The 15,142-nt window shown below is 34.7% G+C and overlaps 1 protein-coding gene across 1 annotated transcript; it reads left to right on the top strand.

The window, feature by feature from the left end:
- The first annotated feature begins 1,605 nt into the window (after positions 1–1,605).
- Positions 1,606–3,972, top strand: arf6b (ARF GTPase 6b). Its single transcript, NM_001161375.1, has 2 exons — positions 1,606–1,679; positions 1,873–3,972. The coding sequence occupies exon 2, from the start codon at positions 2,461–2,463 to the stop codon at positions 2,986–2,988; it is 528 nt and encodes a 175-aa protein (NP_001154847.1). The 5' UTR covers positions 1,606–1,679; positions 1,873–2,460; the 3' UTR covers positions 2,989–3,972.
- Positions 3,973–15,142: the final 11,170 nt, after the last annotated feature.

Genomic DNA, 15,142 nt, shown 5'->3' with positions numbered 1-15,142 from the left:
TTGTCCTAAGACAAGAATAGGTGTTGTTCAATAATTTTAAAACAACTTTGGTGAAAGGTGATGATCCACTTCAAAGGTTGACTATTAGATCAGAGCCCAAAACACACTTGCTAACTTTATTATAGGTCACTGCCCAAAACACACTTACTGCCAATCAGCAGGTGTGTCTAATGACAGCTGAGATATAAAAAAAGGGCGAGGTCCCTTTGTGCTATTATTTTAGAGTCCCTTTAAGGCATATATATATTATTATTATTAAAGCATCAAAAACAAACACATGCATAATAACCAAAGGCTATAGAATACACTGCTTGCTTATTCTTTTTTAAAATCTATAGTCTTTGATTATTATTTTTATTATGTGTTAAGTAAAGTTCATTCATTCTTTTTCTTTTCATCTTAGTCCCTTTATTAATCCGGGGTCGCCACAGCGGAATGAACCGCCAACTTATCCAGCATGTTTTTTTTTTACGCAGCGGATGCCCTTCCAGCCACAACCCATCTCTGGGAAACATCCACACACGCACACACACTACGGGCAATTTAGCCTACCCTATTTACCTGTTCGCATGTCTTTGGACTGTGGGGGAAACCGAAGCGCCCCGAGGAAACCCACACAAACGCAGGGAGAACATGCAAACTCCACACTGAAATGCCAACTGACCCAGGCGAGGCTCAAACCAGCGACCTTCTTGCTGTGAGGCAAAAGCACTACCTGGGCCACTGCGTTGCCGTAAAGTAAAGTAACTTCTAGCAATAAAAATAGATTAACTCTTTTTTGAGAAATAATTGCCATGTAATATGTCAACAAAATGTGCAATATGGACCATCAAAATAAAGTCTTAACCATGTATTTAAATAGAGAACAGCTATCTTCAATTTAAATAATAATTCACAGAGTTATTGCTGAGCAGCAGAAGAGCATTTCTAATGTTTACAATAATTATAACTGAAAATATTTTGTAATACCCTAAATCAATCAAGCAATTGAACCCATATAATTTTATTTCAGTGTGTGTGTGTTTTTTATTTATTTATTATTTCATTTTACTTATCTGTGTTTACTCCAGACTGTAGATTAGATACTTGAATTGATGGATGCCATTTTTTCTGCAGGTTACATACTTACGCCAGCAGGTGGTGACAAGTGACTGTCTCCCAGACTGCTGTTAACGGGCATCACAGTAGTCTGGTTACCAACATCTTCAACATATCTCCTCTTGTGCTCAACGGAAGAAATAGATTTGGAACAAAACGAGGCTGAGAAATATAACATGAATATTAAGAAATTTCCAATTTTTTATTACTTCATTTCTTTTGTACAATTTTTTATGCATAAGCACCTTTTAAAAATGTATTATTCAAAAATGTTGACGTATATTTCACGTTAGTAGTCGATTTGTTCTTGTGTTATTGCTAATGATATTGAAATAACTAATAATGCATTTCTTGCTAACTACCCTGAGCGTTGATACTAAATAAAATGCGTGCATTTGAAAGGTTTGTATTAAAGCAAAGCCTTCCTTACTCAACGCTCTCTAAGACCTTTATTATGAAAATCAGACTCTAACGGTTATTTCCGCTGGTTAGCGTTGACGTCGTCAGTTTCACACTGAACTCGGCTGAATTTAGGAGTGAACACCGGGTTGAGACTGCTAGAGAATGCTGGGCCTCCGCAGGTAACCAAAACGCATATAGTCTCTCTAAAATGAATGAAAACCACTCGTTAATGTTTATATTTCACATATCATGTCGAACATGTGTGTAAAAAGTGTGTGTTCTGAGATTTTATGTGGGTTGTTCGGCCGGCTAAGCTAGCAGGCTAAGTTGCTTTTTTTCTGGCACTCCCTCTGAGCCTCTCTTGTCTCTCAGGGGCACGTGAGACAGTTCGAATTCGGGACGGTTGAAATTGATGCGGCTCCTCTTCGGACGGCCCAGATGACAGACTCGCAGCTCGGCCAAATGAACGCTTTTCCGCCGAGGCTTTAGACGTCTTCAGCTGCTATCCGGTTACATTTAGGGGGAAGGACGTGAGAGAACCCTCGAGACGGACATTCACACGCCAAGAGGAAGTCTTGAAAGACCGCAGGCTCTTAAAGAGGCCTCGCCGCACTGAACACACACACAGGAAAAGCCCCGAAATCGCTACTTTGTCGCAGTTTGGTGGATTATCATTATCGACTGTGGTGTTTTTCAAAGTATTAACACCCTAAAACCGAAGCAAAGTCGAACTTTGACCTTTACATTTGTGCGTGTTGTACTGAAAGTTTTCAGTACTGTCATTTATGCTAATCAGCAGTACAGTGGTGCTTATTGCTTGGAAATATATTCCCCATTCAGAAACATCACTTCCAAAATTGACATTCCTATAAACAAATCAAACTTTTAGTAACTCCTGCTACAAGGTTTATAATTGTTTTTCTTTTGGAGGGAATTGACCATTTATGAACAGTTTACAAGATGGGGAAGATGCTGTCAAAGATATTCGGTAACAAAGAGATGAGAATATTGATGCTGGGTCTGGATGCGGCAGGGAAGACCACCATCCTTTATAAGTTGAAACTCGGCCAGTCTGTGACCACCATCCCCACTGTGGGTTTCAACGTAGAGACGGTCACCTACAAAAACGTCAAGTTCAACGTGTGGGACGTGGGCGGACAAGACAAGATCCGTCCCCTCTGGCGACATTATTACACAGGCACGCAGGGGTTAATTTTCGTGGTGGATTGCGCAGATAGAGATCGCATAGACGAGGCCAGGCAGGAACTCCACCGCATCATCAACGACCGAGAGATGCGGGACGCCATCATTTTGATTTTCGCCAACAAGCAAGACCTGCCGGACGCCATGAAGCCGCATGAGATCCAGGAGAAGCTGGGACTGACACGTATCCGGGATAGAAACTGGTACGTGCAGCCCTCATGTGCGACCACTGGAGATGGACTGTACGAAGGCTTAACTTGGTTAACATCTAACTACAAGTCTTAATGACTCTGGCACTGACTGTTTAGGACAAATGAACTGGATATTGGAGCAAATCAGACCTCTCCAACGAATATATTCGTGCTGTTTTGATTTAGAGTTAACATTTATTTTTGGTTTGTTTTCAAACGGGCCTTTTTGAAGCGACGTAATGGGGTTGGCTTGCTTTCAGTTTCCTGTGTACTGTGACAGCTGTCACACACATCTCGGACTCTTGCTTAACAATGATAAAGCATTCCTAAATGAAGATTCTCTATTTTTTTTTTCCTCCCTTTCGTTGATTGATTGTAGGTTTTTCTATATTTGTTTTCTCTACTTCAGCTTCTTTGAGTCAAAAAAGTCTTGGAGTTTGTCTCCACCAAACAGTCCAACAGCGTGTTAAAGGCATTTTATACCGAAATGTATCGAGGCATCCACTGTAGCAAAGCACAGATTTGCTGAGGAGGTTGTAGCATACTAATTGTAGGTAGCTATGTGGTGTAACAGGTTTTGAACCGTGCCATAGTTATGATATCACTGACATCCAACGATAATCAACATGTAAATGAGTCCATGGAACATTTTATGCAAAAAGCCTAATCGTTGATGGCGGGCTTACCACAGACATAACTTGTATTCACAGAGCATAATCAAACTCAAAAGCTTGAAAATCCACAGGAAGTCCATGAGTGTTTGCATTGCGATGCCCAAAACCAGTTTAATGTTAAAGAGACTTCACTTTCAAACATCATGGGGATGCCTTTTGCAGCCCCTTTACCATTTTGGCTAATTGCATTGGCCTGATTGTCTTTGACACTCACACGTATGTCTCTCAAATGTGGGATTGTTACATTCAAGTGTAGTTGCTTGCAATAGAGTGGACTAAACTGTTCATTTTGGGGAGAAATGTTTCATTCTGTTCATTCCCTCTCTCTTTGCTTTAATCATTTTGAGAAACATCCATGTACAGAAACAGCTATGTAATTGTCAAATTAAACTTAGTCATTTTAATCCTTTTAGTTGGTTCTTGTTCTGACCGATTCATGATGCATATTGATGCCACGGGGGTTTCCACTGTCATTTGCGAAGCCAAACCAAAGTCATATGGAAAATGCATTTTGCACTGGTCGAGGATTCCTCCACATTTCTGTTTTTAGTCGTGTTCTAGGTATAGCGCGCATGGAAAATACTTTCTTTTTTCTTTTTGTAAAGTTTGCAGCACAAATGTATTTGCACAGTGTTTTCCAAACTGAGCACTTTGGAATCCACGGCTGATAAGATTCTGAAGAATGTGTGTTGGGTTTAATGTTTGACTGTGTTTGGCCACAGGACTGCAGACACCTTACTGCTGCAAATTTAAAGCGGTTGTTCATCCCAGAATTTGTTCATTTACTCTATCTCAGACCATCCTGGTGACTATTTAGTAGTACATTTCATTATGCTTTTTAGCTGAAATTGTGGTACATAAATTGCAAGTCAATGACTGCTGTTACCTTGTGAGTCAAAAAAAGCATAGGAGCAATTCCAGCGTTATGGAGGTGACATTTGCAGTAAAAACTCAAAACATAAATTCACAGAGAAAGTATGCGGTAATATTATATCGAAACAGCTGTTTATATTTTCCAAAACGACGAACCAGTTATGGAATCTGAAATACATCAATCTGTGAACATTTTTTTATATTTTAACTGAGCAAAATAAACATGCGTTATGGATGTGACGACAAAGTCTGAGAGTTTACAGTTTACAACATGCTTTGTAGAAATTCAGCGAATAAAACTTCACAAACCAAAAGAAATATTGGTAATCAAAACAATAATATTTGGCTCACTATAAAACAAAATTATTGATTTTATTTGACATTTTTTGCATTTATGAGGAAAAAGCTTTTATGGATGTGATGCGTGTGAAATTGCTCCTTGTGTGTTTATGGTAAATCATATATAATACTTTAAAAAAACATTGACAGAGACATTTTTGAGTATTTGTAAAGTACAGTAAAATACTTGCTTGCGCACACACACACACACACAAACACACACACAAAAAAGTAGAAACGCTTTCTCTATTTTGTCAAAAACATGCATGGAATTTGCATGGAATTTCTCATATGCAGATTGCAGACCAAACAAAAGGAATACCAGTCAATCCTGATGATGGGGTCTATAGTAGAGATGCCCAAACTAGAGCCCACAGGCCAAATTTGGTCCATGGAAGCATTTGACATTGTCATTTCTAATTTAACGAAACCTTTTGATTTGTTTTATTGTGAAGCTACAAAAAACTAACATTGCTTAAATCTTTCAATTAGATTTTGTAATTTATTTTTTTTCTTAATTGAACATCCTGTTGCTTAATGGACAGACCACAATTCAGAAGTCCTCAGTGAGCAAATCAAGGCAAAGGGAGATACAGCTAGGTTAGTGTATTCGGCATTAAACTCCATAGTGTTATAAATTTAATTCTTATGTTTTCATTATAATGGGTTCATTGTGAAATGTAAATATATATATATATATATATATATATATATATATATATATATATATATATATATATATATATATATATATATATATATATAATAATGCATTAGTTAATATGATTAAAGTAATGTTTTCTATTTATTTTGAAATAAATGAGGAAACTTTGTAATATAGCTTGATATACTAACCTTCGACCCACCGCCCTCAATCAAGTTTGTTTGTTTTTTTGGCCCTTCATAAGAAAAAGTTTAGGCTATAGGAAGAAGAACACTTAATCTGTGCAAGAAATGTAACAGTTTTGCGGGCATTTCAGAAAGTGGGTTATGTGACATACCCAGATAAGTTAAAATCCCCAAGAAATCTAAACAAACCATATGGTTTTGTTGTGTATGTCATTAGGGAAAAAAATGTTTGCCCTTCTAATCTTTAATTGATATCTGAAAATGCACTTCATGTTTGTTTTTTGTTTTATTGTCAGAGTTTGTGATTTTGATGTAATGGGCGGGGCTAACAAATATAACCACGCTGTTCAACTGTCAGTTTTGACAGCAAACAGAAATGATGAGCTGGAAGAGCCTGTTAGGTTGTAATAATTCTTCTAAAACCCTTTTCCCGATCTTTCTGAATGAAATACCTACTCTGCTACATCCATTCTACCAGTGGAAGTAAAAACAAGCCACACCCACTGTTTGCTCAATTAAAATGTTGTTTCTCTAGGAACTGCGTCACAATACGAAATAGAATAACGATCGCTTTGGAACTTTAAAGTGTACATGTAAGTGCATAACCCAAGCTTTTGTTTAAAAAAAACTGAGGTAACCTTGGCAAGTTACCATAGCAACTCGGAACACAACCTGCTTCTTTTTCAGGCTTAGTTCAGCTCTGAGCTTAATATGTGAGTGTTTCTTAATATTTCAATATATCTAAAAAAAAAAAAAAGAAAAACTTAGAACTCTCTTTAAAAAGAGAGAAAATTGTCCTAATATTACATGTTTGACACTTTGCATTAAATGTATTGCTCACATAATTGTAAAATAAAAATATATCAAGTTTTTGAAATTGTCATACCCAAATTTAGCTGGTTCAGGGTTAAAAACATAGAGTTCGGGATTTAATGTGAGGAATAAATTAAACCTGCTTTCTAGATTACACCCATTATGTATAATCTGCAGATGTTCTGTTCACAAGCCTCCTGAAGCACAAATCTATATCTCAAACTAGGGCTGGGCAATTTGGCCTTAAATCAAAATCTCGACTATTTGAACATTTCAACTCGATTACAATTAATAAACAATTATTTTATTATTTTATTTACTTTTTTGCCCTCATAGTTCATTGACAAGTTTTGTACAGTAAATATGCTCATATAGATTTTTGAACGAAGGGTGCATTACTTCATTTTAAAATCATTGAAGGAAACATCCTTTATCTACTCTTTATGATTATTTATTGAACATCAATGCTAAACAACTGAAATTAGAGCACACATTGCCTAAATAACTTGCACTTTTGGAAACAAATTCATATTAAATTTCATATGAAAAGTAGAAAATAAGCAGCATGTTTCGAAGTAAAATAACTCTTGTATATCCTGTAAATAATATTTTAAACTAAAAAAAAACATTTCAATAAAAAAAAATATATATTTTAACGTAATGGAAAATATGCCATGCAGTGAAATGTAAGGCTCAAGAATGGGTCCATCATCCTCGTTGACTAGAGATCAGATGTGGCTGCAAAGTAGCTACGGAATTATAAATCAGCTTCAGCCTTCAATAGACAAAATCGTTCAGGAAAAATTTCACAGATTGTAGGTGCTGTATGTCGATTTCAATTACTTTAAGTTAATGACCTAGCCCGATCTCAAACGATGGGAAAATTGTTAAAAGTTAATGATACAGTTTCATCGTTAAATTATACTTTGTCGGGGTAACTACACCTGCACATTCGTAATTTTAAAACAGGAAGCTAGTGCTCTTCATTTGTGAGTGCACTGAGAAATATTTACCAAAACAATGGATTAAAGGTAATAATGTAGTGAATAATTTTCATTTTTATTCACCAATCAGTCATTTTGCTGAATGAGATCTCAATGTATCATCAGAATCCAAGGGAATTCATTTTTATTTTGCCTGTATATGTTTTCTTGACTGTGAAAGTACCACATTTTCAGCCAAAAAGCACAACTAATGTTAAGACTCCTGAATCCTGGATGACCCAAAATCTCTTTATCGCTGTTTCACAAATATTTGTCATATGACTATTCGAGTTAATCTCCCAAAATAAGGTGCTCTATCTATGCTGTGCTGTTTTGAAACAGGTCAGCTCCCTCCACACCCCCCAGCAAATCCCACTGTAAAAACAGGATGTCTCCCGCTTGCTCTCTAAAGGCCGCACAGCTGCTAAACTGTTGCACACAGAGAAGAGTAATGGGCGGCCGGTGCTGGACGGCACAAATGCTGCGCTTGCTGACACAGCTGTTAATAACAAGTGCTGCGCTCACTTGTTGCTTTGTACGCCATCTTAAATGATAGTTAAACCGCTCTGCTGTTTCTTCTCTTTCTCTCGACGGTATTCAAATCAGCGAAAGCCACAAGGGCCACATCAGCCGGAAATGAGCTTGACTGCTGACATATTGATGGCTCTTTTTTCTCTCTCTCTTTCTGAAGTTTTGGTACACTTCCTGTTCGAGTGAGAAAATGGCAGTGGAGAAGCTGATGTAAATGACTGTAAGCAAAATAAGTGATAAAGCTGCTACCGCTGCAGGCAAACTTGTCTAGACCTGCTGTTAAACCACAACACAGACTTTTGCAGCTTTGTTATTCACATTTACAAGGTCAGTAAGTGTTGGAATTACAGAGCAGGTGATTGTCACACTGCATGGCTTTTATTGCAGCGTCTTATCTGTCGTCTTTGCTGTTCAGTGGGCCACATTTAGGTTTATGAATAACTGGTCAGTGTGAATGATCTCATACATTCCCTATATAGCCGATGAGAGATTAGCTGGTAAGAAAGGAAGCTGTGGAAAGAAGTCTCATATATTACCAAGGCTAGTTCAATTTATTCTTGCCAGAAGGTGTATGTTAATACACACCCACACACACACTCAAGTGTCAAATTTTTAAACGAATATATATATATATATATATATATATATATATATATATATATATATATATATATATATATATATATATGTGTGTGTATATATATGTATGTATATATATATATATATATATATATATATATATATATATATATATGTGTGTGTATATATGTATATATATATATGTGTGTATATATATATATGTGTGTATATATATATATATATATATATATATATATGTATATATATATATATATATATATATATATATATATATATATATATGTGTGTGTGTGTATATGTGTATATATATATATATATATATATATATATATACATACACATATATATATATATATATATATATATATATATATATATATATATATATATATATATATATATTTATATGTATATATATATATATACATACACATATATATATATATATATATATATATATATATATATATATATATATATATATATATATATTTATATATATATATATATATATATATATATATATATATATATATATATATATATATATATATATATATATGTATATATACACTTGTGAAGTCAGAATTATTAGCGCCCGTTTATTTTTTTCACCAATTTCTGTTTAATGGAGAGAAGATTGTTTCAGCACATTTATAAGCATAATAATTTTAAAAACTTATTTCTAATAACGGATTTATTTTATCTTTGCCATGATGACAGTAAACAATATTTTACTTGATATTTTTCAAGACACTTCTATACAGCTTAAAGTGACATTTAAAGGCTTAACTAGGTTAATAAGGTGAACTAGGCAGGTTAGGATAATTAGGAAAGTTATTGTATATCGATGGTTTGTTCTGTAGATTATCGGGGAAAAAAAATTAGCTTAAAGGGGCTTATAATTTTGTCCCAAAAATAGTTTTTAAAAAATTAATAACTGCTTTTATTCTAGCTGAAATAAAACAAATAAGACTTTCTGCAGAAGAAAAAATATTATCAGACATACTGTGAAAATTTCCTTGCTCTGTTAAAAATAATTTGGGAAATATTTAAAAAAATAAAATAAAATCAAAAGGGGGCTAATAATTCTGACTTCAACTGTATGTATATATATATATATATATATATATATATATATATATATATATATATATATATATATATACAACAGTTCTGTCTGGTTCTTGAATCTGATTGGCTGATAGCTGAGATATATTTAAGTAATATCAGTACCCGTACAGTCTCTGTGTATTACTCCGCCCACATACAGCCAGCAAAAAGCAGACACTACAGATCTAAAGTTTAAAAGATGCACGCTCAGCTGTTTAACTGTCAGCTTATGATTTGAATCCAATGCGGAAGAAAGTAGTTCCTCATACAAAAGGGTTTTTAAGACTGTCCATGTTTGATTTTGTTTTTATATACACAATTATGCCGTTAAACTGTTGTATAAACGCAATATCACACTCGTAGCAGTGCGATATGGCTGTATCAACAAATGTGTGCAACTGGAAAGGGGACGATATATGATGCAATAATCGTTTATCTCGATTACCGGTTTTTCATAATCTGTAGAAGCCAAAATCGAAATTGAAATCGAATTTTCGATTAAGGGCTGCGCAATTAATCGAAAATCCGATTTCAATTTCGATTATATATATATATATATATATATATATATATATATATATATATATATATATATATATATATATATATCACAGTGCATATCTCATAATAATGCACAACACTATTTATGAAATAGTTTCTTTCATCAAAGCTGTCCTAAAACCAAACAGAAAATATTTTTGATAAACTTTATGATTACTTTATTTTTCATAAATTGTGATTAAACGTTTGGGTTATTCCACCAAAAATTGTTTTAAAGTGTTAAAACACTAGTATTATGTATTAAAACGCTTCAAAAAAAAACTTTTTTTGCACCAATTGATATTTTATGTCTACAAAAATAACTATATAACGTTAATTAAAGAGATTTTAAACTAGTGGTTTCACGTAAACATGTTAAAGAATTGTAAATCCGGAGAAACTGAGAATAAGTTTCATAACTTTTTCCATCTTTTCAATACTTTATACTATACATGCAGACACACTCTCTCTAAAAGAAGGCAAAAATGCAGTGACAAATGTTTCCTCTCCATTTTAATATCAGCAGTTTGTCATTGCGCTCTCAGTGTGTGTGTGTGTGTTTGCCTGCTCAGGAACTTTTAGTGCAGAGCTGGTTTCATTGTGCTATCTAAAAGGGAAGTGGTCAGTGTGATGTCAGGAGGCTGGGTGGTGCTCTTGTGTCTCTGCTGATGCTGGCGTTCAGCTAATGACACAAATGCTATTAATAGTACATCATGTAGTACGTGTATGTGGACAACAGAAAATGCATGCTTCTAAATATGCACACATTGTGCAGCCCATTTCCCTTCATTCTTCACACTCATTATGTATCGCTTTTACAAAACAATATGGCTGCAAAAGGTGTTATTTTTATACCTCACCCTTATGTTCTTCCAAACTTGTTTTTATTCTTCAGCGTCAGTAAAATAATGATAATGTTTATTTCTGAAAGATATCAAACTATTAATGCTCAATCATCAAACCTAGCCTTGTGCTTAAAAAAAGATAAGTAACTAATGATTAAAACATTAGCTGTTGATCTGGATTTATCCCTCAAATATATGTTTCCAGTTTTGGTTTTCCAAGTAATTTGGTCAAGGCTGGTCATATAACTTCATTGTCCATTTACAGTTAAATAATGTCAGAAAAAGCTAAATGGAAAAGGCCAGAACTTGCCTGTTCCTGAACTACAACAATAAGGGTTATATTCACTTCTCTCTTCTGGCCTACTGAGAAATGTAGATATTGTATCGCATGGTCTGTCAGTTTCAAAAAGAAGAGTAAAAATATATTGGAGGAATGAAACCGAGGTGTGTTTACTGCTTAGGAACTAATTAGTATAGATAAATTGTGAGTTTTATGTTATGGTTTATTAGAGCGGTGGCACTATGTTCTTAACAAGCCCAAGATTAGTCGCTGTACATGATTACAGTGGTAACGGTGTGGCCTGTGAGATGGCGTTATCAACCAATCTTTCTGTCAGTGGGGGTAAATACGATTGTTTGTACAGCTTGACTGCAGACTGCTGTGTGCTAGTTTCTGTAGGACTGGTTTGGTAACTGCAAGGCCTGCAATACCCAATTCTCATATAGATTATTTTAACCATAGGAATCCGCCTAGGTATGTTTTAATAAAATTCCTAAATGCCTAGATTAACTTATTTTCACATCATTCTATAACATAAAACACTGTAATATTGACTTAACCCTCATGTCGTGTTCACATCCTGCCCACCTATTTTAGTTTTCATGGTCAAAACTGACCGGTCTGTTTTAACTGCTCTTATATTAGCACAAAAAAGAAACATTTTTCTCTACCAAAATGTGTATTTAACATTCTTTGTTTACATTCTTGTTTACATACATTAACATTCTTGTTTAATGAACAATGTCTCAAAGTAGCGTTTAACATGAATTTATAGAATTAGACAGAATAACTGCAGTGAGAACACAAATAGGCGCTGAAAATGTTTACAAAATGAACAATCGATGATAGAAATCAAAATACTTTGTTTCATTACCAATAGACAGCTCACTAAAATAATAATCTTAGGTTCTGACCAAAGAAATTGAAATTTTAATCAATCTGAATGATTTATCAACCAGCAACGCATAAGCAAAACGGCTTCCTTTTCTGTGTACTGAGTGCTTGAATTTTCATTCAGTCCTTCAGTTGGATTGCATTAGTGTACTAATGTAGGGAATAGTGACTGAGGGCATGGACGATGAGTATAAAAAAATCCAATATATCCAATAAAATAATTGATGCTAAGCTAAGCTGAAAGTGCTCCTGGCAGACCCAGAAATTGGCTGAATGGAGAAAGAAAGAAAGACAATAAAATAAAGGAAAGATATAACGAAAGAAAAGAAAGAACAAAAGAAAGAAAGAAATTGAAAGAAAAAAAAAGAAAGAAAAGAAAGAAAGAAAAAAATGAAAAGAAAATAAGGATAAAAGAAAAAAAGGAAAGAAAGAATGAAAGAAAAAACAACACAGGAAATGAAATGAAAAAGAAGAGAAAAAACAAAGAACGAAAAAAAGAGAACAGAAGAAAGAAAAGAAAGAAAGAAACCAATTAAAAGAAAAAACGAAGGGAAGAAAAGAAAGAAAAAACGTAAAAGAAAGTAAGAACGAAAGAAAAGAAGGAAAAAAAGAACAAGAAAAAGAAAGTAAAAAACACAAGAAAAGAAAAAATTAAAAGAAAGAAAGAAAAAAAGAGAACAAAAGAAAGAATGAAACAAAGAGAGAAAGAACGAAAAGAAATAAAAAAGAATGATGTAAGAAAAGAAAAAATGAAAAGAAAGAAAAAAGAACAAAAAGAAAGAATGAAAGAAGAGAAAGAAAGAGAATAAATTAGTTCAAACTGAACTGTGCAAATCAGCCACTAAACTGACAAAATCCCAAAAATAGTGATGTTACCTTGTGAGATCAGGCTGATGGATCGGCACAAGCGTGTAAATGAGATGTGTACCTGCAACAGACATTGGTCAGTTTAAAATGAGTGAGTGAGTTGGTATAGTGTGTGTGGGGATGATTTCAGTCTGATGGATGAATATAGTCTGGATACCCATTCATTTGCTATGGCGGTCACTTCTGACTGGGAACACCACAGATGTAACAAGGTTGATTAAAACACTTAAAATTCAATGAAAGAGGTGATCATTACATTTATATGTTCAAGTGCATAGTGTGAAGGATATCATAAGACCTTGAGGCAATCAGATGTAAAAAAAAAAAAAAAAAAAAATATATATATATATATATATATATATATATATATATATATATATATATATATATATATATGTATATGTATGTATATGTATGTATGTGTGTGTGTGTTTTAGGTTGTAAATTGGTCAGATTTGACCAGAACAAGACAGGACGGTTAATTGTGGTTATGCATCAAACATCATAGGTGAGAATTATCACGATGAGCAAACTGCAAACTATTGTTACAGATTAAATTAAAAATCCTTAATCAAAAAGAAGTTTAAAACGTAACGAGACAACAGGGATCAAAAAAATAATCCCTGGTGCCCCCGCGCTCTATCTTCGCAAGATATAAACCAAAGCACAAACTGAAAACATGATTTTCATTCATTCATTCATTTTCTTTTCGGCATAGTCCCTTCATTAATCTGGGGTCGCCACAGTAGAATGAATCGCTAACTTATCATTCATACAACATTCATACACACTCATTCACACTCACACACTAGGGACAATTTAGCCTACCCAATTCACCTATACTGCATGTTCAATTCAATTCAATTCAGCTTTATGTGTATAGCGCTTTTACAATGTAGATTGTGTCAAAGCAGCTTCACATAAATGGTCATAGTAACTGGAACAGTGTGGTTCAGGTTTTAGTGTTTAAGTTAGAATGTGCTACAATGTCTTTGGACTTGTGGGGGAAACCGGAGCACCCGGAGGAAACCCATGCGAATACGGGGAGAACGTGCCAACTCCACTCCAGCCAGCTGGGGCTCAAACCAGTGACCTTCTTGCTGTCAGGCGATTGTGCTACCCACTGCGCCGCTGTGCTACCCGAAAATATGATTTATTTACAGAAAATAAGGAGCAAAATAACATCGGAAGGGGGTTAGGCCAAAATAAATGACAATAAACCAAAAAAAGAGAGAAAAGATCCCCAGAAAATCAATAAGATACAGAAAGCTTACCTCCCTCCAACCCAGAAGCAAACGAAAATAATAAACAGAAGGCACCAAACCTCCCTACCATGCTCCAAGCCAGACAGGGAGACAGAAAACCGTTTTTTTTTTTGTTTGTTTTTTTCGATTAGAATGTACACTTTTACGTTTGTATCTCACAAACACGCCATATAAGAGACATCAGCAACAGTAACTCGTTTTCATTACTCAAGCAACAATATCTCCGCAGAGAATAACGAACGGGGAATCAATGTTCTTTGGTGTTTTAACTATATCCGCCGCCAATCCAAGCGCCAATCACGATCCGCCGTAATACACTGCACCTGCGAATAATTCAGAACTAAGGAGAGAGTGAGAGAGAGAGAGAGAGAACATCACACACACTCACACACTACAACAACTTGTCTTAACATATTGTGTTGACATGTTGGAGTGCTAACAGACAAAATTTGACTGCAGCAGTAATTCTAATGAAGAATCCCTCTAGCACACGTGTCAAACTCAGTTCCTGGAGGGCTGCATCCCTGAACAGTTTAGTTTCAAAGCTAATTAAACACCTGATCAAATGAATTGAGTACTTCAGGCTTGTTTGAAAACTACAGGTAAGTGTGTTGAATCAGGGTTGGAACTAAACTGCAGAGCTGCAGCCCTCTAGGAACTTGAGTTCGACACCCCTGCTCTCTTGGGTTTTGTTCAGAGAATCATGTGTAATGTTAGTCTTGCATAGCCAGACCTTCAGACTGCAGCTTATAGACTAACAAGGATCAGCCAAAATGGTGAAT

The sequence above is a fragment of the Danio rerio genome, chromosome 17 (genome assembly GCF_052040795.2).
Source record: "Danio rerio strain M-AB ecotype USA chromosome 17, GRCz13ab, whole genome shotgun sequence".
Taxonomy (NCBI): domain Eukaryota; kingdom Metazoa; phylum Chordata; class Actinopteri; order Cypriniformes; family Danionidae; genus Danio; species Danio rerio.
This window is presented reverse-complemented; position numbering and strand designations above follow the sequence as displayed.